General features: G+C 34.1%; 1 protein-coding gene across 4 annotated transcripts; it reads right to left on the minus strand.

The window, feature by feature from the left end:
* Nucleotides 1–5,775: 5,775 nt before the first annotated feature.
* On the minus strand, nt 5,776–25,334 carry LOC126811758 (lysosomal alpha-glucosidase). Of its 4 annotated transcripts, none has more exons than XM_056099071.1 (20): nt 25,319–25,334; nt 22,937–23,627; nt 21,225–21,397; nt 20,897–21,059; nt 20,255–20,351; nt 19,334–19,572; nt 18,565–18,696; nt 16,252–16,362; nt 15,441–15,554; nt 14,540–14,627; nt 12,976–13,093; nt 12,223–12,356; nt 11,732–11,883; nt 11,167–11,315; nt 10,895–10,979; nt 10,288–10,469; nt 8,608–8,696; nt 8,184–8,233; nt 7,894–8,043; nt 5,776–6,391 (listed from the first exon to the last, which is right to left on the minus strand). In XM_056099071.1, the coding sequence occupies exons 2-20, from the start codon at nt 23,447–23,449 to the stop codon at nt 6,323–6,325; spliced, it is 2,808 nt and encodes a 935-aa protein (XP_055955046.1). In that variant the 5' UTR covers nt 23,450–23,627; nt 25,319–25,334; the 3' UTR covers nt 5,776–6,322. The 4 variants fall into 4 exon arrangements, with proteins under 4 accessions (XP_055955046.1, XP_050393604.1, XP_050393603.1 ...); XM_050537647.1 differs by lacking the exon at nt 25,319–25,334 and adding an exon at nt 24,627–24,751; XM_050537646.1 differs by lacking the exon at nt 25,319–25,334 and adding an exon at nt 24,598–24,747.
* Between the last annotated feature and the right edge of the window lie 1,323 nt (nt 25,335–26,657).

Here is a 26,657-nt window from a genome sequence, read left to right on the forward strand (position 1 = left end):
GATGAGATACAAGTGAATATACAAATGTCACTGCCAAATGATAATAATCTGTCTCTCTATTTATCCTGTTTCTACCATAGCATTGGAGGGGGGGGGGGGGGGTTGTTGTTTTTTTTTTTTAAAAAAACCCTCAAAATTACATAAATTTATAAAGATTTCTGTTTTGTTGTTTAAAAATGCCTCAAAATTACATAAATTTCAAAAAGTATGTTTCTGCCATATGGTTTATGTGTTTTTAAAACAAACCTCAAAATTTCATAAATTTGAATAAAGTTTTAGCTTTAGTTGTCTGGAGATATACCACTAACATCTCTTATTTCTGATATTGACAATCAAAGGCTTTTATAACTTACAATGTATTCAATTTTTCCCATTCAATTCTTAAAATTAATTTTGAGGGTGCAATAAGTTCAATTATCCTTAATGAAAGCAATAAATATTTAATCAAGTCAATATTTTGTTCATCACAAAGTGTGGTAACACCTTGACAAGTATCATGGCACATTTATGTTTCTATAATAAGGTCATACAAATTTCATTTTCTATTCCTTGAAAACACATGTAAAATATTTTCTGTTCCTCGGAAACACCTGTAAAATATTTTATGTTCCTCGGAAACACCTGTAAAATATTTTATGTTCATCAGAAACACCTGTAAAATATTTTCTATTCCTTGGAAAACCAAAAGTACTTGGTCGTGCTGTTAAAAACCTTTTAGTTCCAAATTTTTACGTTTTTAAGTTTTAAACAAAACATCTTTCATGGAATTCAGGTCGCTATTTTTTATCAAGACTTCGAAAAATAGAAAATCAATTTAGTGTGGCCCTAATAAATGTATTTCTTATTTTAATCCTTTTTGTGTTTTTGAAATGTAAATATGTTTTCTCTTTTCCGGTTTTTTATATTATGTATATATATTTAGTTTTAATCATTATTTACTTTTCATTTGAGGTATAAGATTAAATGATCACTCATTCCAGAGAATTGAATTATGTCACTTTAGTGAAATCACAGAATCTCACCCTGAAAAACGTTTTATCTCGGTTATGATATATTACACGATATATTACACACATAAAATACTCATTTAATAAGGCAATATATATTCACATTAAAAACTATTTGGCTTTGATCTGTCTACTTTTATTGCTTATTATACAGATAACCTATCAGAACCAGATAAATTATTTGAATTTATTGATACATTATTTGAACAAGCAAATGGATCTTACTGTAGTTTTGTACACAAGCTTTAAAGATGCATTATGTAAGAGCTAATTCTGACTATTGCAGATCTTTCTTTTGGCCTCAAATGTTATATATAAATTAATAATTAGACGTTTGTTCACATAACAAGCCCATAATTAACTCTCTAGACCAACAGATTGAAACATGATCCCCATTTAATAATTTAATTTAAAAATGGATGACTTTGTTTATTGGTAGCAATGAAAATTGAGACTACGGCATTCTTCATAGAGAGAACATGTCAGCTGTATATCTAAATCTAACATAACGCGTCTTTAAAAGATCCATTGATTGAATTTTTTAGGTTTAATTTTTATACAAATCTATCTTTACTCAAACTGTTATAGTCGTAGAACAAGCTAGTATTGTATACAGTCTCTATCATTCAGACAAACCCTCTGTATGTTGAAGACTAGGAGGTTCTGGGTGTCCAAGACTGCCTGTATTGAGGTTCGGTATAATCTTTATTGTGTTCAACAGACCTTAAAGGAGCTAAACTCAGTATTTTCCAACAAATTCGAAATTAAAAACAGAAATTAAAATTCAATATTGGTCAATTTCAATCAATATTGATGTTGTTATATCTTTCAGTCAAAAAATATGAAATATTAAGACACAACTAACATTTTATAATCAGTACACAAATCATGTACTCTATGGTTTCGGGTGCCATTTGTAATGAACAAAGAAAAATATATCACACAGGACAATGTGGAAGTAATTAGTAATGGCTTATCCACAAAAGACAAATAATCGTAAAAAAAACAAAACATGTAGAATGGACTAAGCAGATGTAAACGACCGCTGTTCAATTTAAAAGCATTTTACCTAACATAATTGATTAGATATTATTTTAAAAAATTGTATACAAATCACTTTATATACATTCATATTACCCTAATTCATGGAGGGTCTGCTCCTTTAAGTTGCAGTGCAAATAACTTATTTATCTGTGATGTTTGAAGGATTTTAATTAATTAGTTATAATAAATTTTAATTAATAATAACATTGATTTATTTGTATATTACGATTATTATAATTAATGTGTTCATAACTTTCATATCACATACCGGTATATGTTATATTTTTTCTGTTATTGTGTGGAATATATATATGTATATTATCATTCCTAATATTGTTTAGTAAGAGTATGGTTTATTACCCAACTATTTCATGACCTTATATACTGTATACCTATTTCTAAATCTTTATCTTACTAACAAGTATACCAATTCTAATTACTGTACTTCCTCTTAAGTAAGTGGTGATTTGCATATTTTATATTTAAATGTTAAGATTTATTCATATAATTTCTCACCATGAAATCAAATAATGGTCAAAGTGACAATGTCGAAATCTGATGGAGAAAACCAACATTCATACATTTACACAGGTTGCAAACCTATGCAACACAATTATTGTACTGAGGATGTTTCTACTAGGCTTCTTGCTTGAGAGGCCAACACTATTCAGATCTAGATATCCTGAATAAAAAATATTGTTTTAAAAACAAAAGAATAGTGAAAATCTTGCTTAGTAATAAACATTAATTGTATTTCATAGAATTGTTACCTGTGTATATCCATCCAGTCATTGAAACAATTTATTCAGAGACTTGTATCCAAGATACAAATTATAAATTATCTCCCTTGTGCCTTGAAGCTGTAAACAAGATTTAAAATTTATGTGATATTTTGATTAATAGGTAAACCTTATTCTTAGCAGAAATTACTCAACATAATGCTTTTAGTTTTAATTTTTACCAGTGTAAATTTTTGATGTACTGTTAGGGGATACTACGTTTCGAATTGAATTCTTTCAATACCCAAAATATTGAAAATGGAGTAAACTAGGGGGATTTCAGGCTACAACTACCAGGCGCCGATGTAAGAAAATATCTCAACCAACCATGACAGCTAAAACATATTAGTTGTTTTTAATTATGTCATGATTCTACTCACACCACCTCAGTTGTCATGACTGACAGAACTGTTACAGTACTGAATTCTGCATCACTTGATTGAAATTCTGTCATTTCCAGACGTTCTGAACTGACAATCGAGTATTCCCCCTACATCTTATCAAAACAACACTAAAATCTACATCTTATCAAATCAACACAAAAACCTTAAAAAATAGTCTATATCCTTTAACCCTTTGGTTCCTGATCACTGGGGGTTGGGGAGTGGATGGCCAGTTTACGGAGCCTATTTCTACTCTAGCTGTTCTAATAATAAACTTGGACCTGGTGAGCAGGTCCTACAGATATGGCTAGTTGAATAAAAACTACATACACTGGCTCGACACCACTACAATAACAGTGGAATAATTTAAATGTATATTCTACAGAAACAAGTGCATCTTGTATTGATATCAGCCAGAATGGAGAAAAATGGCTAGCTTCCAATGAAAAAATACATACACTGGCATGAAACCACTACAAATTTGAATTTATATTTAAATATATTATAAAGTATATCAGATTTCACACGGTTATCATGGATTTATTATGTATAGATGTTATAAGGGATTAAGGAGTTACTATAAATAGATGTTTAGTCTTGACAAATACATGTATATAGCCTATATCTTGCTTTAATCATGAAAACTTAAACTAAAATATTTTAAGAATAAAGGCTTTTCATTGGCTTAGAGCAAATATTTGTACTTGCATTTTAGCTCTCAACCAATAAAAATGTCACATTCTTAAAATATATTAACTTAGGATTCATGAATAAGGCTCCAGAATGACTACAAAGAATGAATGTTAAAAGTTTTAATGACAAATGTTGTAATTGTTTATAAGTGTTCCTTATGACAGTTTTATTTCATTTCCAATTTAAATGTGATTCATTTTTGACACTTTGTCCCTGTCAATTAAAATTTGTCAATTTCAAATAACTGTGATTATCTTGCCCACAATAACTAATAAAGTTATATTAAAATCTCTTATGTAGTATGTTTATGGTTTTTATACGCCCACATTTTATGTGGATGTATTATGTTGTCGCCCCTGTCTGTCCATGTGTCTTTTCACATTTGTTTGTAGAGAATATACAGGTCACAATTGTTATCCGAGTTTCAAATAAATGAAGTATAAATTAAAAGATCTTGAATAAGTTCAATTTTGGTGTGCATTGGACCTTTTAAACTTTCATTGTCAAATTATGTCCCTTACCTTTCACGTAAAATGTGAAATATGTACGTTTTTATAACAAACCATATCAATAATCAGCGTTTCGTGACATTTAGTTCCAGAGTTATGCCCCCTTAGCCCAAAACTTTGTAAATGTGATAGAAGCCACAGTTTTTCTAAGATTGTTTTCAGATTTGGTGGGTTTATGACAGTACCAAATTGCTCCATACAGCCTACTCTTATTTTCGAGTTCCAAATATCAAGGGTTCTTTGACGTGCATGCCAGGATTTCATCTCATCTTAACAACTAGACACTATTCCTTGCCATGCCTTCCCTCCAGCACCACTTACAAGGGTGGAGGGTTGGGGGGGGGGGTTCTAGTGGTTTGTCATTGAGTCCAGTCGTGCGATTTCAATTCCCCGCTAAAGATCCCTACGCGTATGCGAATTATTAAAATAAAATAGTCCTGAAATGACCCAGTTTGTGTCGTGTGGACCTTAAACCCATCTCTCTGTCACAAGTGTAAACCACACCTGAAAACCCAGACGACTTTTCTTGGCCAACACCAGGACTGCCAGGTTAACATTTTGGAAATCAGGTTTAGTTCAGTTGCTTATAAAGAAGAATGATTGGGAGAGAAAAGCCTTTTACCATCAGTATGGTTTGTTGAGTGATGGGAAAATTAAATAGGTTGATTCTCTACTTACACAGGGCGCAAGGTGTTACGGACTGGATGGACTGCTCATTAACTATGTGGACCTTGTTATAAACAACTCTGTCAAAATACAGGGGGCAGGGTCGACTACTATAGGCAATTTGTACATGATAAATATTCATTTCCATTTCTTATGTTCACACAAACTCATCCGGTCGATGTCAGCGGTGTAGCTATAATTTCACACCATTTATTCTGGTTTATGTCATCGGTTTAGCCTTTTGAAGCTCGGTAGGTACAAATATACTCTTTAGGTTTTTATATAAGTAAAGATATAATATCTTGATTATACCTTCTAAAGTTTTATAACACTTTAGGTAATTTATTGGCAACTCTGAACAATATTTCTATGTATAATTTACCAAACAAATTGCTTCTTAAAAGGGCACATAAGATGAGCGAGAAAATGTTTCGGTACATATAGCCAATGGTTACTATATCCACTTTACGGCAAGTTAACACCAATCTGATTAATTCAGCTATCTTCACTCAAAGTCGCAAAAAGAGACCTCCCAATTATCAAAAACACTCTTAATCCCCTCCGATGCCAGTGACCGAATGCATATTCAGAATGTTTATTCCTTAATTATCTATATACAGCCGGGTGTGTATTCATTAACGCCTGACTAATTCCTTAATCCCCTGATTAAATAAAACAATAAACTACATAATAATTTGTTTTGTAATTTATTTTAATTTAATTTAAGATCTAATTTAGAATTTGTTTTATAATGTCATAACAAAGACAGTCGATGTAGCCATATCCCTGTGTTATTTTAATGAGATTAAGCCGACAGTAAACCAACTTTAATTGGCTTCCGATTAAAACAAGGAAATTGTTATTGACGGCACTACAAAAATGTATGAAACCAATAGAAATAATTAAATTTGGGCTTTTAAGAGATGAAATGGTTTCAAGTAATAATCATATAAATTTAGAGCATCGATAATTTCGAGATTGTAAATAATCTCACTATATTCACTATATATATATATATAACATGTTATTGGTGGAAGCCCACGTTAAATAAAGCTACATTTTAATCATACAGAATGGTTTGGGGAAATGTAGTAATACGTGGATAGGGGTGACGACAATATAAAAATAGGGACATTCCCAGTTTATACAGAATCGATGAGGATAATGTAATGATAATGTAATGATAATGATAATGTAGTCAACAGTTTTAATAGAACATAAAACATAAAGCACTGTCTTTATCAACTAAACAACCACTTTATTTGTATTGGATTCATCATTGTTGTCGATATATTGACCATATAAAGAACCTGAAAACACACAAAATATTCAAATTAAGAGATGTCTTATTTATGGGGGTTGGGTGGGAGGAAACCGGAAAACCCAGAGAAAATCCACAAGGTTTGACGGGCGACCCTACTCACGTACAAGCGGGAAATCGAAAGCACACCACTTGACTCAATGACAGACCTTATGATGCAAGCCAAACCCCCAAGTGCACATCATAAGTACACGGTTAGGGATCCTGCACGTAACTCACTGAGGCAATATGGGTTAACAGGAAACTGATTATTTTGAGTAGCCTATAGAAGCAAAATTGTTTCAGTGATGTAGTAATTGAACTGGAATATACAGGTCACAATTCTTTGCAATACAATTACATGTACTGCTTATTACTGAGCACCGTTTAGGCTAGGTTTCTGTAGTCATTATCAAGCAATAATAATGACTAAAGAAGCCTAGTCAAAACGGCGCTCAGTAATAAGCAGTAATCAGGGGTGGATCTAGGAATTTTAAAAAGGGGGGGCGCTGCAAAATGAAGGCATTGACCGCGGAGACGGGGCACGCCGCTGTGGGAGGGGGGGGGGGGCCCAAGAAAATTATCCGTCATTTCCTTGCATCTTTAGCCATTCCAAGAGCTATTTCCCAGATTGGTGTGTTTGAGTCGATGGTTTGAGTCATTTGGGATCCCTACAACCGGTTGGGAACGGACATATTTGAGTCTGAGAAAAGACACTTTCAGCAGTAAAAAAGGGGCACTGTCGAAAATTAGGGGGGGGGGGGCACGCTCCTCACGTCCCATTGAATCCGCCTCTGGTAATTGTATTCCATACATAAAACTGTGACCTGTATATAGCCTGAGCCAGTTGCAATCAGACTGGTTGGTATATGCACTCAAAATCTCTTTTAATGCCTTGAAGCACAGCCGTTATGACCTTATGACTTACACTAATTAGATTAAGCCCAACAGCCAGGGCATTTTTTTAAAGGAATCTAAAGCACAGGGGCTTTTGGCTTGCATTGACTCATGGCTACTTTAAAAAATTTCAAGGACAAAGGCAATAATTCTGAAAAAAATTAATTTGGTGGCACTTTGTAAAGCAGGGGTGTCAAATTCATTTCCATTCAGGAGCCACATGAACTAAAATCTTACATTAAGTGGGCCGGTGATATACAAAAATATCAAGATAAAGCCAAACGTCCTTGAACTTTACTGAATTCTAAAAACAAAACGTCCTTGACACAGGTAATTTTTTTATACTGGTTTACAAATTGCCAAGATATAATATTAAACACAAGGTTCTCTTGTATTACATACAACTTAGATATATTATCTATGACATACAGTACAGAAGTCAAGAGTTTTAATGAATCCTGAAAACAATAACAAATGATTTCTACTGCTAGTTTCTAAAAATTATTGACACGCCAGTTTGTTGAAATTTGTTCCACGGGCCGCATGTTTGACACTCCTGTTCCAAAGTTTATATTACTCCATCTTAGAAAAATTATTAAGACTGTTTTCCTTTACCTTATATTCTGCATTATAATTGTAATTTGTTGAAACTCCATTAAGAGTTACTCTAGTAGGTTGTTGCTGTAAACCAAATACTGTCACATTTCCTAATAACATTGGTTCATCTTCATATCCTTTAAATAAAGGATTGATGTATACACCATTCTATAATAAATATACATAAAACAAATAGATTACATAATATAAAACCGTATATCCAGTAAATACTGGATTGATGTATACACCCTTCTATAATAAATATATAGAAAGCATAATAGATTACAAAATCTTATAAATAACTATACCTTATCAGCTGAAAATATGAAACTGTTGAATAGTTTCTGGTAATATGTACCTAAAATAAAATATAGAATAGCATCATCAATTATCTATATAAATTATAAATAAAATCCAATGGCTACACTCCACCCCCATATATGTGGTATCAAATTAACCAGCATGACACCATATGAATGTTTAACGCCTTCGAATTAGGGCCACCGGGAAAATTTGGACCACTGTGAAATTCGGCCCTCGGCGAATTTGGTCCTGAGCGAAGTCGTGTATCCTGCTAGTATTATATACATATTGTGTACACACATAATTTAAATCTGTCTTCATTACCCCAGATGATATAAAAAATTATAAGTCAACCACCATTTAATTTTATTTCATAAATTGAAAGGACAATATAATTTAATATTTTCTTATTACAAAAATTATGTCTACCTAGGGTATCACCATCATCCCAGAATAAATCACCTTCTGCTAGATTTGTAGAATTCAGAGCAACAAGCAAACCAAATTTATTCTTACGACTGGACCAGAGAAGAGAGGAATCAATACATTAATAGTATTATTAAAGGTACAAAAGGCAAGAATAAAAGAAAAATATATTTGCCCAAATTCCACAATACTTAAAGATACATTATGGGAGATTCGATAACGAGTTGGCAGTTCTCACTATAATAGTTAAAAACTAGACAACGTAAAGGCAATTTGCTGAAAATTTCATTCAAATTGATCCACTATGAACCGAGAACTAAGCGAATGAAATTTCTGCCTAGCCTCGGTCATCATTACTAAAGTCAGTACGATAAACAGCATAGTCTCGTATCCATTTAATCGTTTAATCGAGAAGGAAAGAGAGAGAGAGAAATGGGGTTTAACGTCCACTTGACACAAACTAGGTAATTTCGGGACTAACATATGGTTTAATTCTATTTCAATAACTCGCTTGCGCGTAGGGGTCTTTAGCAGTGGGAGGAAGCCGGAGGACCCGGAGAAAACCCACGAGGTTGGACAGGCGACCCTACTCCTTGTCACGTACAACCGGGGATTCGAAACCATGGCTAACCATTCAGCCATCCAACCCCCCTTAATCGAGAAGGAAAGTTATGCAGTAAATCGGCTCACAATCCACTTAAGATCGCAGGCTAGCGATGCCATCTAGAGTTGATTATGGTCTGGATAAGTTAATTAATGTCTAATTAATAATTTAGATAACATTTCAGGCCTAAAGAAAGACCTGCAATTGGCAGATTTAGTTCTTGCATAATGTATGTTTAAATATGCATTATGTATAATGCACAATCCTTAAATATGCATTATGTCTAGAGATAAATCTGACTATTGCAGCTCTTACTGTCTGGGTCCAAATGCTTTATAAACAGTATTTACACATTATTATTTAGATATTTATTCACTCTTTAGACCATCGGATGATTTGGATATTAAGTGGATTAGGCCAGCAGCGCTAAATGGAAAATGGAATAGAAAATTGAGACTTCTTATAGTACCAATGACAATAAAGATCACCGGTATGCTATTCTTGTCAAAATTTCAAACATTCATAACATCGCTCAAAATAAAGTAATTTTCAATATATCCGTATTCTTTTTCTTTATCTATCTTTAAAACTATTATAGCGAGAAAGGTCAGCTCTTTATCGGATTTTTACATAATGCATCTTTAAGATTAACATCAATTTATAACATTAATAAACGTACAAAAAGTAAGCATAAAGAAAATATATAGAGTTCCGAGGATACAAAACCAAAAGTATTCCTCCCGAAAAACAAGAATGTCCATTTATGTATCTGTGTAATGTTTTCAAAGAAATTTGGGTTGCATCCAACAAACATACATGCAAGGCCGGTTTTTGGCACATTTGACCAATTTCCCACTATTGGGCCCCACACTAGAAAGGGGCCCTGCAGTTCACCAAATCCAGGCTTCCCAAATCAGGCCCCACATTTTCTCCAACCAGCCCTGCATACATGTTAAAGAATAATATAACCTATAACTTCTGTTTTAATTGCCTAAATAACAATTTCCAGCCCTTTTTTGCCAATAATTCAAAAAATAAATTTAATAAATAAAAAAAATAAATTAAAGTTATATTTCTACCTGTCTGTTGTAGTTAGAGCTGGTTGTTGGGTTGGTAAAATATAGCCACCACGTATATGTAGGTTTATTTTATCTAATGGTGTAGTTAGATTGATTTTATCACCTGTACCTATAATTCTTTCTCCAGTATAAAAATCATACCAATAACCAACAGGTATATAAGCTTCTACTGTATATTGATCCTACAATATCCAGGTATATCCCAATTCCCATATAACATCATGACGCTAATTTTATGTAAACTTTACGTTAAAATGGTTGGTCGGTTTTTCATCATTTTGTTCATTTCTTTAACCTTAATTTAACATCATATTTTGATGTAAATTTAACATAAATTTTCCTTAAAGTTTACGCTATAATGTTATATTTACATTAAGTTCATGTCAGAATATGATGTTATTCTAACATAAATCTGACATCAAATTTATATTAAAATATAACTTTAAAACGATGAGCAAAGAATTAAATGTACAATAAATAATGTTATTTATGAGTAAAAATACATAAATACTTATTCATAAATTGAGTAGGCCAATACAAGGCTTAAAAATGAATTATACTGTTACTTATCGAATATATTTTCTAATCCAGGTTCTGGAATACGTACCTGGTCTAAAGCAGGTGAAATCAGTAAAGCTGGTCCCCAAAGAAACTGTCTATCAATACTGTATGTGTCAACAACTGTAGGATATCTGTATATCAAATATTCGATCAGAATGACAGAACAAAAATAATTAAATAAAAGAAAATATGTCCACTTGAATCGGGGAATCAAAACCATGCCAATGTCAGATCTTATAATGCAAGTCGCAGGCGTTAATCATTCAGCACCTCCCCACGCCCAATTATGCAGAGATAATGTACTGTACATATACTTACTCAAAGAATAAAGGTCTTAAAACTGTATCACCCATCATGTAACTGTTATATATTAACGTATAAAGATAGGGTAGAAGTGAATATCGTATTAAATATACTTTTCTGGTGGATTCTGCCAAGGCAGGACCAAATGCACCCGGATCCTGGGGCTGTAAAATAATCATTATGTTTAAAAAGACATAATCCCAACCAAAATCAAGCACGTTAAAAAATTCACAAAGATTTAGAAGCCTAGGAAATTAATAATTTACTGATTACATTATAAATTTTAAGCATGCCAGGAATGGGTGAAAAAAACATTTCTGAGAACCGTGACAATCTGGACCACTGAAGTGAGGTGGTCTTGGCACCGTTCTCAATATGGTATGGTTAAATTTTCATAGTGTAAACGCTATCCTGTCTCAGAATGGTTTTCTGTCCATGCGTTAGCATTAAGTTTGACCCCTTTTCCCCCGTGACTGAAATGAACTTTTCTGTGAAGAGTTCAACATTTAGCATGCCAGCCAAGTGTAAATGCAGCTATATTATATTCTTCTAAGTCTACAGAGTGTTACTAAACACTTACTCTATTATGTCTGTCATTATGATTCCTGGAGAAAGTGTAAAAAGCACCAAGTTGATGCCATCGCTGACACAGTTGTTCATTAGTGTTCCCACGGAAACCACAGATATCAGCTCCAACCATTGTTATACCAAACATATTCATACTCAGTATCTCTACAAGAAAATAATTCAAATATTTGATATGAGAGAGAGAGAGAGAGAGAGAGAGAAAGAGAGAGAGAGAGAGAGAGAACGCAATTGGACCATTTTTGGGTTGATATACGACTTAGAGATTCATCTTTCATTCTGTGATTCTGATAGCCCTAAAAAGGTGCAACAAGACTTTAAGAATTTCAGTAGAGATCTTCAAGTTTCCGGTATGGATGTTTATTATGATCTAATGAATAACCCCACAACGCGTGAACCCTAATAAAAACCTACAGCAGGCAGATTTAGTTCTTACATAATGTATCTTTAAATAAATCTGATAATTTTATAAGATATGATACCAACCAGATATAGATTTATACATATCATAATAACCCGCTCCATTATCCCCTGTCCAGTGACCGCCATAATGACCTTGACCTGGAAATGATGACCTTGAGATTACAAAGGACCGTTTTCCACGAATTGATTCTAAAGCTCTGAAAAAAAAAGGTATATACATCTTTTTATTTAAGTTGGTAATATTTGTCAGTAAATCTAACCCTAACTAGCCAGAAGTTTGTTATGGTCTTATACTCAGGAAATCATGTTTAAGAACTTACAAACAAACGCTTTTATTTTGTCAAAGGACCACTACTGACTTCTCATTAATTATATAACATCAAATTTTAATAAAATAAATTTTATCTCATCATGTTGTTTACATAGGAATGTATGGTTATCCAGTGTCATTTATGATTGTCAGCATCATTTATCTGGGTTGGGTACTTGATAATGAGCCGATCACCACATTTCTGGATTCATTAAAAAAATATATACAGTTTACTTCTTGCAATCGGAGTAAAACATTAATAAGTCTGTTTTTACGTTTTACTTTTTCAAATAAAAACAAGTTTTAAGTGAGAACTAGAATATGTTGGGTTTTTTATGGGCTAAGCTAAGTAGCCCGGGTCAAATGCTAGTGAATTATATTTTCAATTTTTCAGAAATAAATTAAAAAGTGGTTTATCATCCAACTTTTCTGCGCCATCCAGGCTAATGAGGACAGGGTCCATGTTTCCATGAAGTCTTTTTTATAAAGATGTATGTTAATCTTACTGTTTAGAAGCTTTTGTTTCCATTAGACCATATAACGTATGTAGATTATACTGTGTTGATATATACTGTTGAGCTGATACACAAATTGTATTATAACTTAAATACCTACCAGCTACATCTGTAATTATACAAAATCATTCATAACAACATTAAAGTTGCATTTTATAAGATTTAGACTTGGTCGTTCTTGCTAATATAGTTCAAAAATAGATAATGTAAAATGAATATATTGAAAATTTCATTCAAATTACTTTATTCTAATCGAAGTTATCACTGTTTTAAATTTTGACAAGATGTGGCATAGGTTGTTTATAAACTTAGCAACGGTACTTGTTAATCGATTCTCGATTCACCATTTTTAAACTAAATCATTAAATATTGAATGTGTCTTAATTCGTTTAAATCTCCGCCATCATATGATCTCGAGAGTTGATAATAGGCTTGTCATGTGAATAAATGTCTAAATAATAGTTTATATAACATCTTACAGAATGCATCTTTATAACCTGGTACATATAAATATTGTCTACTCAGTTCCATGAAAATAACAGAGAAAAGTGATCTTTTCTATACCAAGATGGGAAATGAAATGAAATGGGGTTTAACATGCTACTGAGAGAGAGAAATGGGGTTTAACGTCCACTTGACACAAACTAGGTCATTTTGGGACTAACACATGGTTCAATTTTATTTCAATCATTCGCTTGCGCGTAGGGGTCTTTAGCAATGGGAGGAAACCGGAGGACCTGGAGAAAACCCACAAGGTTGGACAGGCGACCATACTCCTTGTCACGGACAAACGGGGAATCAAAACCCCGCCAGTTGACTCAATGACAGATCGTATGATACAGCGCGTGCGTGCTAACCAATCGGCCATCCAACCCCCCCAACGTGCTACTGACCACGTTGGGAGTCATGGTGACACAGTGAGTAAGAAGTTGGCTTGCTAACCTGGAGGTTCCATGTTTGATCCCTGTGTTGGCCGAGAAAGTTCATCTGGATTTTTTGTCGTGGTTCCCCCTTGTCAGTGGTGAAGGACAGAGGGTCTGGCAAGGGACAAAGTATAGTCGCTCAGATGGAATTAAAAACCGAGGTCCTGACACTTTGGCGTGCACGTAAAAGATCCCTTGACAGTTGGAATTCGATATAAGAGTAGGCTGTGGAGCCACTGTCTGGGCAAAATTTCCCTCATAGCACACTAAAGAGTTAATGCTTATCCTATGTCTTTGGTTCAGGAGATAGTAATATAATATTACTAGCAATACATATAAAAGACACATTACTTGCCATATAAAAGACATTGTTTGCCATATGAAAGACACATTACTTGCCATATAAAAGACATTGTTTCCCAAGACACATTACTTGCCATATAAAAGACATTGTTTGCCATATAAAAGCTACATTACTTGCCATATAAACGACACATTACTTGTCACTGATTTACTTATTTCTGGAATTCAAAGAGATATTAAATGCCATTTATACACAGCTTTGAACTAAAAGGAATAAATATTTTGATTGTTGGCCTACACAGTACATGTATATAAAAAGAAAACATTACTTGGTATATATGGAGGTTTCTCTAAAGGTGAATCATATGGACAGCCTGTCATTGAACCATTCACAAAATTTGAAATTTCATTCATATCCTTCAATTAAAAAAGAAAACAAAACCAAGAAACAGGTTACAAAGAAACAATCATATGAGCACCAGATGCTAAGATGTTAAAAAAGCTGTGACCTATAATGACTCTAAAGACTTCAAAACGATCTGACCCAGAGTTCACAAAGCATTCTCAGACTTAAGTCAAGAATTTACTCAAAATTGCTCGCCTTATTGTAACTAAAATATAATCCTTTATAAAACTTTTGTTGTAATTAAAATATAGCCCTCTATAAAACTTTTGTTGTAACTAAAATATAGCCCTCTATAAAACTTTTGTTGTAACTAAAATATACTAAATATAGCCCTTTATAAAACGTTTGTTGTTTTAATGTACAAAAATACCTTAATAAGAAACTATAATGTGCAAAGGTTTGGGTTTCTGGATCATAGATATTTCTTATAAAGTGATTGAAAGTTGAGTAAAATCTCAACTTAAGTCTGAGAATGCTTTGTGAACTTGGGACCAGATCATAATTGAAGTCTCTGTGCTGACAATATTTTGTAACAAAGGGGATTTACAATGTATAAGATCTGATCATAACTGAAGTCCCTGACAATATTTTGTAACAAAGGGGAATTACAATGTATAAGATCTGATCATAACTGAAGTCCCTGACAATATTTTGTAACAAAGGGAAACAACTCAGACAAACTATACCAATTTCAAAAAGATATATAGATGATTGATGCGTATTGGTTTAAAAAGATGTTCAGGTGACCAAGACTATGGGTTGACAAGTAGGCAATACAAAGTTAAGTAAAAGCAACAACCAGTATTTGTATAGAAATAACTTACAATCCACATGCCATCAAACGGAACAGATTTATGAAAATCGGCAGCTATGGCTGTCCAGTATTCTTGACTTTTAGGATGTGTAAAATCAGTAAAAACTACAGGTCCTGGCCAAACCTGAAATGAGTATTTAGTATTTACCCTAATGTATAGACTTTGTACTATATAGAGACCTCATACGTGATACCTTATCTGCTAGCTTTAGTTGAAAAATTGGATGTTAAATCACATGAAATGAAATTGGGTTTAACATCCTTGCTCCGACTGGGATAATGAAGACGGGCATATGCCATGCAGTGTGCTATGAGAGAAATTTTGCCTGAACAGTGACAGCGGCGCTACAGCCTACTTTTCCAACTGCCAAAGGATCTTTTACGTGCAGAAATGCAGGACATTAAACTCCATTTCATTTCTTTCCTGTTATTGCTGACTTCAGACTCAGGGCCATCTTAACACACGGGCACGTTGGCCAGTTGATCGAGGTCTCATGCTAATGTGTGTATTTTGCGACTTGCTGTCAATAATGATTTTTGAACACTGATTTTGTATGAAGTACCAATACAATAAATATAAGTTTAATTTTATCAACCATTTACAGTTTTATTCCTGTTAATGGCTGTGTAGGTAGGGGCCCCATTGCACTGATTTGATTGGGGACCTATAATGCTGTTAAGACTGCTCGGTCTGGACTATATTTGTGCCAAATTAAACATGAATATAAAATACTGTGACTACTTTTCAGTTTATTTTGCCAACAAATTAGAAACAGACTGTGCAATATGAAAAGATTCATTTAATATTTAATTCAACTTACAACTCCTACAAGTGGCAAGCTGGAAACATTCTTGATAAATACATCCAACTTGACACCAAGATCATAGGAGTAATATTTACCTGGTCCAGCTGTATTACTTATACCTGGATCCTGTAATAAATATCATATTTGACTTCAATAATACATATATACTATATACTACAACGATCGTACTATGGACCAGCAACTGACCACGTTATTGGATGAAATTCAAAAATCTAATTCACCAAATTGATGCAGAATTGTTCAAAGAAGAAGCATGCCAATTTTCATCTCACCCCAAGAACAAGAACATGATGAGTAGAGGATAGCAACCAGTTCCCGGTCCAAAAAGTACCTTATTGAAATATACTATCTAATATTACTCTAAATAAAATTTGTATCCCTCCTGCTCTGGAATAGCTGTTTTGCACATCAGAAAAGGTATTTGTTTGAATTAAAATGGTCATTTATTTGCCTCATAAGTTACTAAGTTGCATAAAACAGTCACTGAATAATAACAGTACAGTTATATTGTACTTGGCAATATAAATAACAAAAATTTTCCAAAAAGGACATGAAATAATAAAAATATACTAAACCAAAAAATATATTAACGAACCAATACAATTTAAACATGTAATCCTTGAGCGGCATTAGCGACTGAACACATTAAAAAACACAAGTTATATGGAACACAATCACTGGTTTATACACATATAGCACGTCGTTATGAAAAGGATTCTCATTTGTACTTGAAAACAAGAGAATACCTGTCGAAACATCGTGCTATATGTGTATAAACCAGTGACTGTTTTCCATATAAATTGTGAGGTGTTTTTTTAATTTAAACATGCACTATATGTCGCATTGTGCAAAAGATGAGGTATCTACTGACAGGACTGCTGATCATCATCTGCATTCTTCAAACAATATCAATTTTTCAAGACCATGATATAATGCAGTCAAAACTGATTATTTAACATTTGATTAAGAAAACTCAATCAAATTATCAATGGCAGATAATCTCCTTGCTTGGATTAAATCAGATTAAAAAGAGGTCTATCAGAAGATTTAAACGAAAGTTAAAGTTAGCACTGACTGGTTTTGACCATATCCTATATATCATCATCCTCGGTATCCCTAGTGGTCTCATTCCGTTCTACTCTACTATACCCAGGGTTCATCCATGGGGTATTCAAGTATTCAAATTATCTGCCCTTGATCGTAGCTTGACTCTACGAAACAATCAAAAAACAGTATTTTTCATAACAATATGGTAGCTTGTTTGTTGCAACAAAATGAGGGTTACCCCTCTTCCCCCCCCCCCCCCCTCACCAATTTCCTTTGTATTTAACAATTCTTTTGATTGGTCGATAAAAATAGCACAGTCATCAAGGGCAGATAATTTGAATATGTGTGTTCCCCATGGATAAACCCAGGGGTTAGTGGAGTGGAACAGAATGAGACCACTGGGGATTCCCGATGATGATATATCATCTGCATTGGATGCTCAATGTTTTCAAGTATTCAATTCACCATATCTTAGCAAATGCTGAATGAAATTGAACCATTTTTGACTGATATTTGTTTTAAAGATTCAACGTTTACAATATTGTAAGTTTGTAAGGGATTCAAAATCCCAGAAATAATGATCAGCGATTTTAATGTAACTGTCATTATATATAATCAGTATATTTTAACAGAATGTTGTTGCGTATTCCATTTGAACAGGACAGAATTACTGATATCTCATGAAAAGAACAAAATTAACTCATATCTAATAAGAATAGGACAGAATTAACTCATATCTAATAATGATTGAATGAAATATTGTTTAATGGCACATCTGCTAATATCTAATAAGAACATGACAGAATTAACTCATATCTAATATCAACAGGACAGAATTAACCCATATCTAATATCAACAGGACAGAATGAACTGACATCTAATATCAACAAGACATAATTAACTCATATCTAATATCAACAGGACAGAATTAACCCATATCTAATAAGACCACAGGACAGAATTAACCCATATCTAATATCAACAGGACAGAATGAACTCATATCTAATATCAACAAGACATAATTAACTCATATTTAATATCAACAGGACAGAAATAATTCATATCTAATAAGAACAGGGCTGAATTAACTAATATCTAATATCAACAGGACATAATTAACTCATATCTAATAAGAACAGGGCAGAATTAACATATATCTAATAACAGCGAAGGTTAATTTATTATGAAGGTGCTTTTATAAAGGAAATGGAACTACAGCTAGTCAAATATTCCAGTTGGAAACATTAAGTATAATTACCACAATCATCATATAATGCATTCCTCTGCTGTGTAGTTCTTCTACTAAACTTGTTTGATTCCCAAATGTAGAAAAACCAGTCGTATAATCTCTCATTCCTTCAGAGTATTCTATATCATTCCACTGAGTATCCTATAGACATAATAAAATAAACATAGACAATAACTACTGTCTGAACCATCGTAAGTTTTAACAGATTTTTTCAATTATGAACAAACTACTTAACTTTGGTTATTATAAAGTTATCTGTGTGTTTGAAATCACCTCCCGTTAAATCAAATCTACTGTACAATTAAATATTCCAATGAATAAAGAAAGTTCTCTCTTGAAAACATTGATTTATTTACTTCCATTTTCGACTGAGCGTAAGAGAACATGGATTTTGTCATGTGTTGGACGAAACCAATGAAGCTGTTGTCGGGGTGGTTCAGACAGTAGGGCTTTATTATGATGCTGAAGTTAGACCTGGGGTCTAATCAGGGTTCAAGATGCCACACATACTTAGCTTTTCATCACTTCTGTTTAGTTAAAAATCTTTTTAAACCCAATAAATGTGTAAACTTGAAATTATCTGCGATATCACCCTAGGTAGCAACTGACATTAAACCTGATTGTAAAAACAGACGGCAACTTGAATTCTTGTATCAAGATGTTGCCCTTTATTTGGTCTACTTTAATACCCACTGAAAGAAAAATCTTGGATATAGCGGTGGTATATTTGAAAGAAGGGATCCATTGAGTTACTTCAATCATAACAATATTTATTTACCTGCGGAATTCCATAATCTCTGATTCTATCAACAACTTTAAGTGTTCCATTGGCTGTTAAATAGCCCCACCTACATACATGGAATCCTAGACTCCAATATGGTGGCATGAAAGTACGACCTATGACCTCTGTATATTGCTCTATGACATCATTAGGACTTGGACCAAGGAACATGTATAAATCTATGACACCACCAATAGTTCTCCATGTTATAGCAGGTGCTGGTTGTAATAGAACTTCTGAAAAACAAAGTGGACTAAGACTAGTAATTATTTCCCCCTATTTCATGAATGTAGTGCGAGTTATAAACAGAAATGTTTCCCTTAATTTTTTTCTCCCCTCTTCCTGCATTTTTTGGTTGACTGTTTGGTCTAGAATTGGAGAAAAGGGATCAAATTTGCAATTCCATAGCAGTTTTGGGTAAAACTGATATTACAGCGGATGGATAGGGGGTGTAAAGTGTCTTTCTGCAGCAATCATTGTGTCAGAAGTGAGATTTTGACCCCAGTCAACTTCAAATCCCCATAGCAAAAAATCTAAATGGTCAACCCCCTATAAAATTATGATAAGAAGATTGCCAAATTCGATCCCCTATGTGCCTAAAAAGATTGGAACCAACGGAATGTTGAGCAAAACGCTACAGTCAGTGATGTTACAGCCATTAATTAACATTGAAGTCAATGGGCAAATAATTGCTAGGAGAGCCCAAATAATTTGTAAAGAGTTATCTCCCTTGATGCACTATTTTTTTTCATTTCTTTTATCCAGTGTTGAAAGATAAATAGTATAAGGATAGCTTTTTTTGTGAAATAATAGAATCATAAAGAATCACAAAAAGTTTTAGCAGCATAGTGTTAAATTAATAGCCACAATAACATGAATATGGGTAAAACTATTTTTTTCCATGGGGGATCACCTTACCCATAGCATTACTGTTCAGTAAGAAAACACCATGACAGTTTCCACCATTTTCAATTGACAAATAAAATGGATGGTCACCATATATATTGGTATTTTCCTGCAGAAAAAATAAATAATTTACAATAAATAAATAAATGAATGAACTGTGTTCCAAATAAGGATACATGTATATGAAATAAATGTAAAGGTAAAATAAATATTAATTAATAATTATAATTAAACATCCATTATGCAAGAGATAAATCTGCCTATTGCAGATCTTTCTTTGGGCCTGAAATGTTATCTAAATTATTAATTAGACATTAATTAACATGATAAGACCTTAATCAACTCTCGATGTCATCTTATGTGTCAGATTTTCACTGGATTTAAATCCAATTTGCTGCTCAATGCTCATTGATGATTTAATCCAAAAATGGATAATTGAGATCATGTTTTTATCATACACTAATATCTCTGTTCAGATTGGAGCAATTTGACTGAAATTTTTAGCAAATTCACTTTACATTATCTAGTTTTTTTTAACTATTATAGTGAGAACTGCCAGCTCTTTATCTAATCTTCCATATGCCCCTTTAATCTTATTGACTAGATTAATTGCATTATTAAAGTTTTCACAAAAATAATTTTTAAATTTCTTACACTTGGATAATGATCTCTATTCCACATAGTAAATCTGGTCCAGTTCATACTGTGTAATAATGTATCTCGATGTTCTCCTAAACCATAAATATAATTTGATGGTAGAAAATAGGACAACTGTAGAAACTGATCAGCAAAAATAAACGCTCCACCAGTTTTTAATCTGTAAACAAAACAAGCATTCCAATATTTGTAGTATTATCTCATAACTGTTATTAAATACCTGAATTTGCATCATTTGATAAATCTGGTATGTCAGATCAATCACTGTACAAGTGATAAACCAACTTACAAGTTAACAGTATTTGTATGTGATAAATCAACTTACAAGTTAACAGTATTTGAAGAATCTGTAGCTGTTCTATTAACAGTAAACGAAAACAGAGAACCAACATCTGATACATTAACTTTATAAAGTGGTCTTTGTCCTGGTCCAGTTTTATCACTATTTATATTTAAGGGCACTTCCCACCTCTTAACATTAGGATCACTGTTCGTTACCTGAAACATAAAACACCATAAAAAAAAATTGTAAAAAAACGCACCACTGAAGATTTTTTTCCATTTGTGATTGCTCTAAAGCCGGCAGCAAATTGTTATGTTTTTGAAAATATTGATAAATTTCTGATCAGGGGAAAATAAATTTTCTAATAGTTTTTTTAGTTTAAAGATATAGAACAGGCATTCAAATGATATGTAAATGTATATCATTTATAATAAACTTAGAAATTCTTTCCATATTATTTCAAGATAGATTGCCAGGCAACGAAACATACGCCCACAGCAGCTATATCGTCCGGGCAGTCAACAAGAGTTGTCACATATTTTTACTTTTTTCGGTAATGAAACATTTATAATACATTAAAATCTGATGAAGAGTAACAACTCATTACGTAATTATCAGAAAACCTATCTGAAATCGTTGAAAATCAATATGCTTCTTCATCTCATGGCCTCAAACACTGTGTATAAATTTAAAGTCAATCGGATATTAACTTTTGGCTCTAGAGCGCCCACGAGCAATTGTGGACGCCGGACGGACGGACGGGGGCGACAACAATATAAAAATGCTTAAGCATTATATTGGACATGTAGTAATAGCCATTCGAGATTCCTCTTGATAAGCTACAAGTTTTATTCTTCAGCAATTCTGTTTCACCACGGTCGATTTTTCAATCTAATGTGAAAAGAATCGCAGTTCAACTCCAAACCCTTATGACTAGGTCGCTTAAGATGGTATTGGGAAATATCGGTTGCCAGACATCGAAACATACACCCACAGCAGCTAAGTCATCCATGCAGTCCACAAGTGTTGTTGCATATTTTGTCTTTTGTCGGTAATTGACAATCTATAGGCTTCTTGGTCTCATTACCTGAAACAGTGTATACATGTCAAGTCAATCAGATAATAACTTCGATCTTAAAGAGTGTTCACAAGACTTTTCAAAATGATCAAGGTCCATAATTCTGACTGACTGCTCCATCTCATGACCTTAAACAATGTATATTCAAAGTCAATCAGGTACTTATGTTATCTTCTAGAGCATCTACATGGAACTGTGGAGGAAGGAATGACGGACTGGGGTGACAACAATATACAACCACATAATGTCTCACCTAACAAAGCGCCTTAAAACTTACCCAGAGCATCCACAAGGAACTGTGGAGGAAGGAATGACGGACTGGGGTGACAACAATATACAACCACATAATGTCTCACCTAACAAAGCACCTGAAAATTTACCCTGGAGCATCCACAAGGAACTGTGGAGGCAGGAATGACGGACTGGGGTGACGACAATATATGACCAAATTTCAATAATGGGAGTATAAAGATAGGTTGCCAGGCAATGAAACATGACCTTAAAAACTTCTCATGACCTTAAACACTGTGTATAATTTAAAGTCAATCGAATATTAATTTTGACCGCCGGACGGATGGACGGACGGACGGACGGACGGGGGCAACAACAATATACAACCACATTTCAATGTGGGCATATAAAAATGTGTGACCTAACAAAGGGTCTTAAAACTTACCCTAATTCTGAGTCTAGTTGGTGTTTCATACGTTATTTCCATTATTAACTGATTTACGTCTTTAGGTTGGAAAGACTGGGTTGTTCTATTTAACATAATATTAATACCTGTTGATGTTTCTATCTTACTAGTTACAAGATATCCTTCATAATTTGTTGGATAAAAACAGACTGGATCTCCACCAGTATCTTGTGCATCATAACAACATTTTCTTGAATCACATTCTGATTGAGTTGGAAGACTCTTCTCTGGATAACAATCAAATCTACTGGATCTATCAATGGTGCAGGTGTCTGCTGCTGATAGATCAACTTTGTTTTTAGTTTTCATTGAACAATAACTAAATATTTTATCAATAAAATTCGGATTTAATATCGACAAACAAGTCACAAAAACCATGAGTAGCAAAAAAACTTCGATGCAGTGGAAATTTTGTTGTTTTTGTTTCTTAACTGGTATATAAATAATCTCCATATCCTTTACAACACTTGGATTGACAATTTTTTTCTCCATTATGCTGGAAGATGTGTGTATAGTATAGGCCTATGTCTGACTGTAATATAGGCCTAGACCAAACTGCCGTGTGTTTGTGTATTGGTGATAATGCACATTGTGATTATACCATATTAAAGATATCATTTAGTTTATTTAATAACAAAGTCTATGTCGCAACCTTGAAGATAATGAGATCCTGTAAAGATAAAAAGAAAATGTATGTTGATTTCCTCTTATCTACATTGAATGGAGGGCAAAATGATGATAATTGTAACTAATCTAAATCGAACTATGTAAATGTGGTGTGACTGTTCATGGCTAAATTTTGAAAAAAAAATCATTGAACTGCAAATGGCTAGCCTATTATTCTAAAAAAAAATAATTTTGGCTACAAGCATTTATTTCAAAAAAAAGGGGTATATAAAGATTGAGAGAGAAAAGGTGCATGACATAAAAAAAAAAAATTCTCTTTAACTGTATGACAAAGGATATTATTTTCACTGACAAACTATATAGGAGGGGGTCACAGAAGCTAACAGTGGGTAAGACGCTGGCTCGCTAGCCTGGAGGTCGGCTGTTTGATCCCGGCATTGGCCGAGAAAGTTCACCCAGATTTTCCGGCGTGGTTCACTCTTGTCAGTGATGCGGGACGGAGGGCCTGACAAGAACAAATGTCTAGTCATTCGGATGAGATAAAAAAAAACGAGGTCCTGTGACCTGTGTACACATTGGCGTGCACGTAAGATCCCTTGACAGTTGGAATTCGATATAAGAGTAGCCCCTTTGCCACTGTCCGGGCAAAATTTCCCTCATAGCACAATGTATGGCGTATGCCTGTCTTCATTAGCCCAGTTCGGAGCTAAACAGTAGGACGTTAAACCCCATTTCATTTCATTTCATTTTACAAACTATTAAACTATATACATTGAGGTTTGGAAGGTGCAACTATCATAAATATATTATTCCATTTACGCCTAGAGACAACAGCAAACCGCTCAACGCCCGCCCACCATAAGTTGGTGCCCTCAATCCTAGATCTTAACTTTATACAACAAAAATATTAAAATCGATGAGTTTGTTTACACATGTCTGAGATGACAATCTTTAGATTTAGACTTTAATTAATAATTAAATTAGCCTAGCTACACTAAGTATTATTCACAAACCGGAATTCTCGGACTATTGAAATCCAAACCTGTCTATGCCGGCTATATGTGCAAATATATTACCTTTGGGTGGGTTTTGTCTTGATATATTAAAAAATGATCCGGTATCGACCATTTCTACTTTCACTTTATATATGTAGTCGTGGTTATCAAGACATCCTAATAAGCGGATGTACGGCTCCGCCAGGGCACAGCTCAGTGGGGTATACAGTGAACCACCATCAAATAGAGTGAATGAAATTTAACGGAAAAATGAAGTCGTTTCTACGAGAACGTGGCTAAAACCATGAGCAAGATCGAAAACAAAGCAAAGGGAAAAAAACTAGAAAAGAGTCGCCTATAGGCATATACGCACTAGCCCGATTCCCGACCTGGGCATGAAAAGCGTAATGGGGGTGGGGTAGGGGAGTCTGTGGGGGGGGGGGGCAACACCCTGATAATTTTGAAAATAGTACCGTCGCAAATGCTGTATCCTGCACTTTGGGCCTGTAGGGTAAAAGTATTTAAAAAAAACCACAATGATTGACGGGTCTATAAGTTCAGCTTTGAACGTATAGGTCTCATATACACTCGCCCGTATGTTCAAGAACCGCCCTATTGAACCCTTGTCGAAACCCAGTAAATTTTACTGGGCAACTTTTTACTGCTAAACGGTCGCGTGTCAGTCCCTGTCTGCACAATGTAAAGTAACATTTTAATGAGAAAATAAGACCTTGCTTACCTCGCTAGAGTCAGTGTGTGCGGCACGTACATCATCAACATGCTGTTAAAAATATGTCCCCTTCTGCTAAACGGCTTGGCAGAAACCTCTGAATCTAAATATAGGACAACGGACAACAGGGCGAGTGTAATGAGACCTAGGTTCAGAGATGAACTAAAGTTGAACATGAAATTTACCGCTTGATAATTTTGAAAATTAAATACCACAAACACAATTACCTGAACTTTGGGGCAGTATAGGGGCCAGGGAACGAAAATATAGTCTAAATAAAAACATATAAAAACTGTAGTCATTATAGGCCTAGATAGTAAAATTGTTTTTAAAAAATGTCATTTTGTGTTCATGGACGACAATGTTAGGCCTAATATGGTTGATCAGAAGTAACAGCTTCTCCCTAGATTGATTATGTGATCAAACTGCCTTGGCCAGTCGTGAGTTCTGATCAGAACCCGATGGAGAATATTTGAGACACCTTGGTTACAGGCCTAGGATACACCAGCACAAACAATTGGAGGCACCTCGATCTACTCGGGAATGGTAACAGTTGTCCATTCAGCAAACCAGACGAATTATACTGGAGGAATGATACAAAGGGTGGAAGTTATCATCCGGACACGTCGTAGGTGTATACACAATTGGCGATTTGCATCGTAAATGCCATCTTCGGTTGAAAATGACACTTGTTATTATCACCCATGATTTTGCGACCCGGCAATATCCTACACATTGTCGTTCCACAATACTGTCGTCACTGTCACTTTAATTTCTGACTCGAACATGAGTAGGATTGTCCGGGTATAATTCTTTTACCTCGTATTGCGCATTTAACCATATAATTTATATACATGATATTACCATATATATCTCAAAGTGACTGAGGTATTCAGTTTAATGTTTACCGTCTAGCCAGAAACATAATCCTTCTACATAACTTCATATTTATGTTCTTTCATGTCAATGCCCACCTGCAGAAAATAACAAAAGGGTTCCACATCTGTAACTTCAACTTTTCATAGGAATGATGTCTGCATTAGTCCCATTCCCATTGGGCGCAATACGAAGCGTATGGACCGAGTGACATTAGTGGGCACCCACGACGACATTGACCGGGTGCCCAACCAATGACACTCGCCAATCATGTCGTTATATAAGAGGCCAAATGGCGAGGCGCCTCATAATGAATCACAAGTTTAACACCATAACGCGATTGATGGGGCGCCCAAAACGGCGTGATCTGTGGGGTGCCTTATTCCGGAGGAGCGCCCATAATGACATGATTGGTGGGGCGCCTTATTATGACAATATATGATTGTCGGGCCGTACATAATGCATAATGCTG

Source organism: Patella vulgata, chromosome 2 (genome assembly GCF_932274485.2).
Source record: "Patella vulgata chromosome 2, xgPatVulg1.2, whole genome shotgun sequence".
NCBI lineage: Eukaryota > Metazoa > Mollusca > Gastropoda > Patellidae > Patella > Patella vulgata.

Coding starts and splice junctions, on each gene's coding strand:
- LOC126811758 (XM_056099071.1), bottom strand. CDS start 23,449: ATGGAGAAAAAAATTGTCAATCCAAGTGTTGTAAAGGATATGGAGATT. Junction 14,628..15,440: donor CGTTTGATGGCATGTGGATT/GTAAGTTATTTC, acceptor TTTTAATTGAAG/GATATGAATGAAATTTCAAA. Junction 12,357..12,975: donor GAAACAAAAGCTTCTAAACA/GTAAGATTAACA, acceptor TTTTTTTTTCAG/AGCTTTAGAATCAATTCGTG.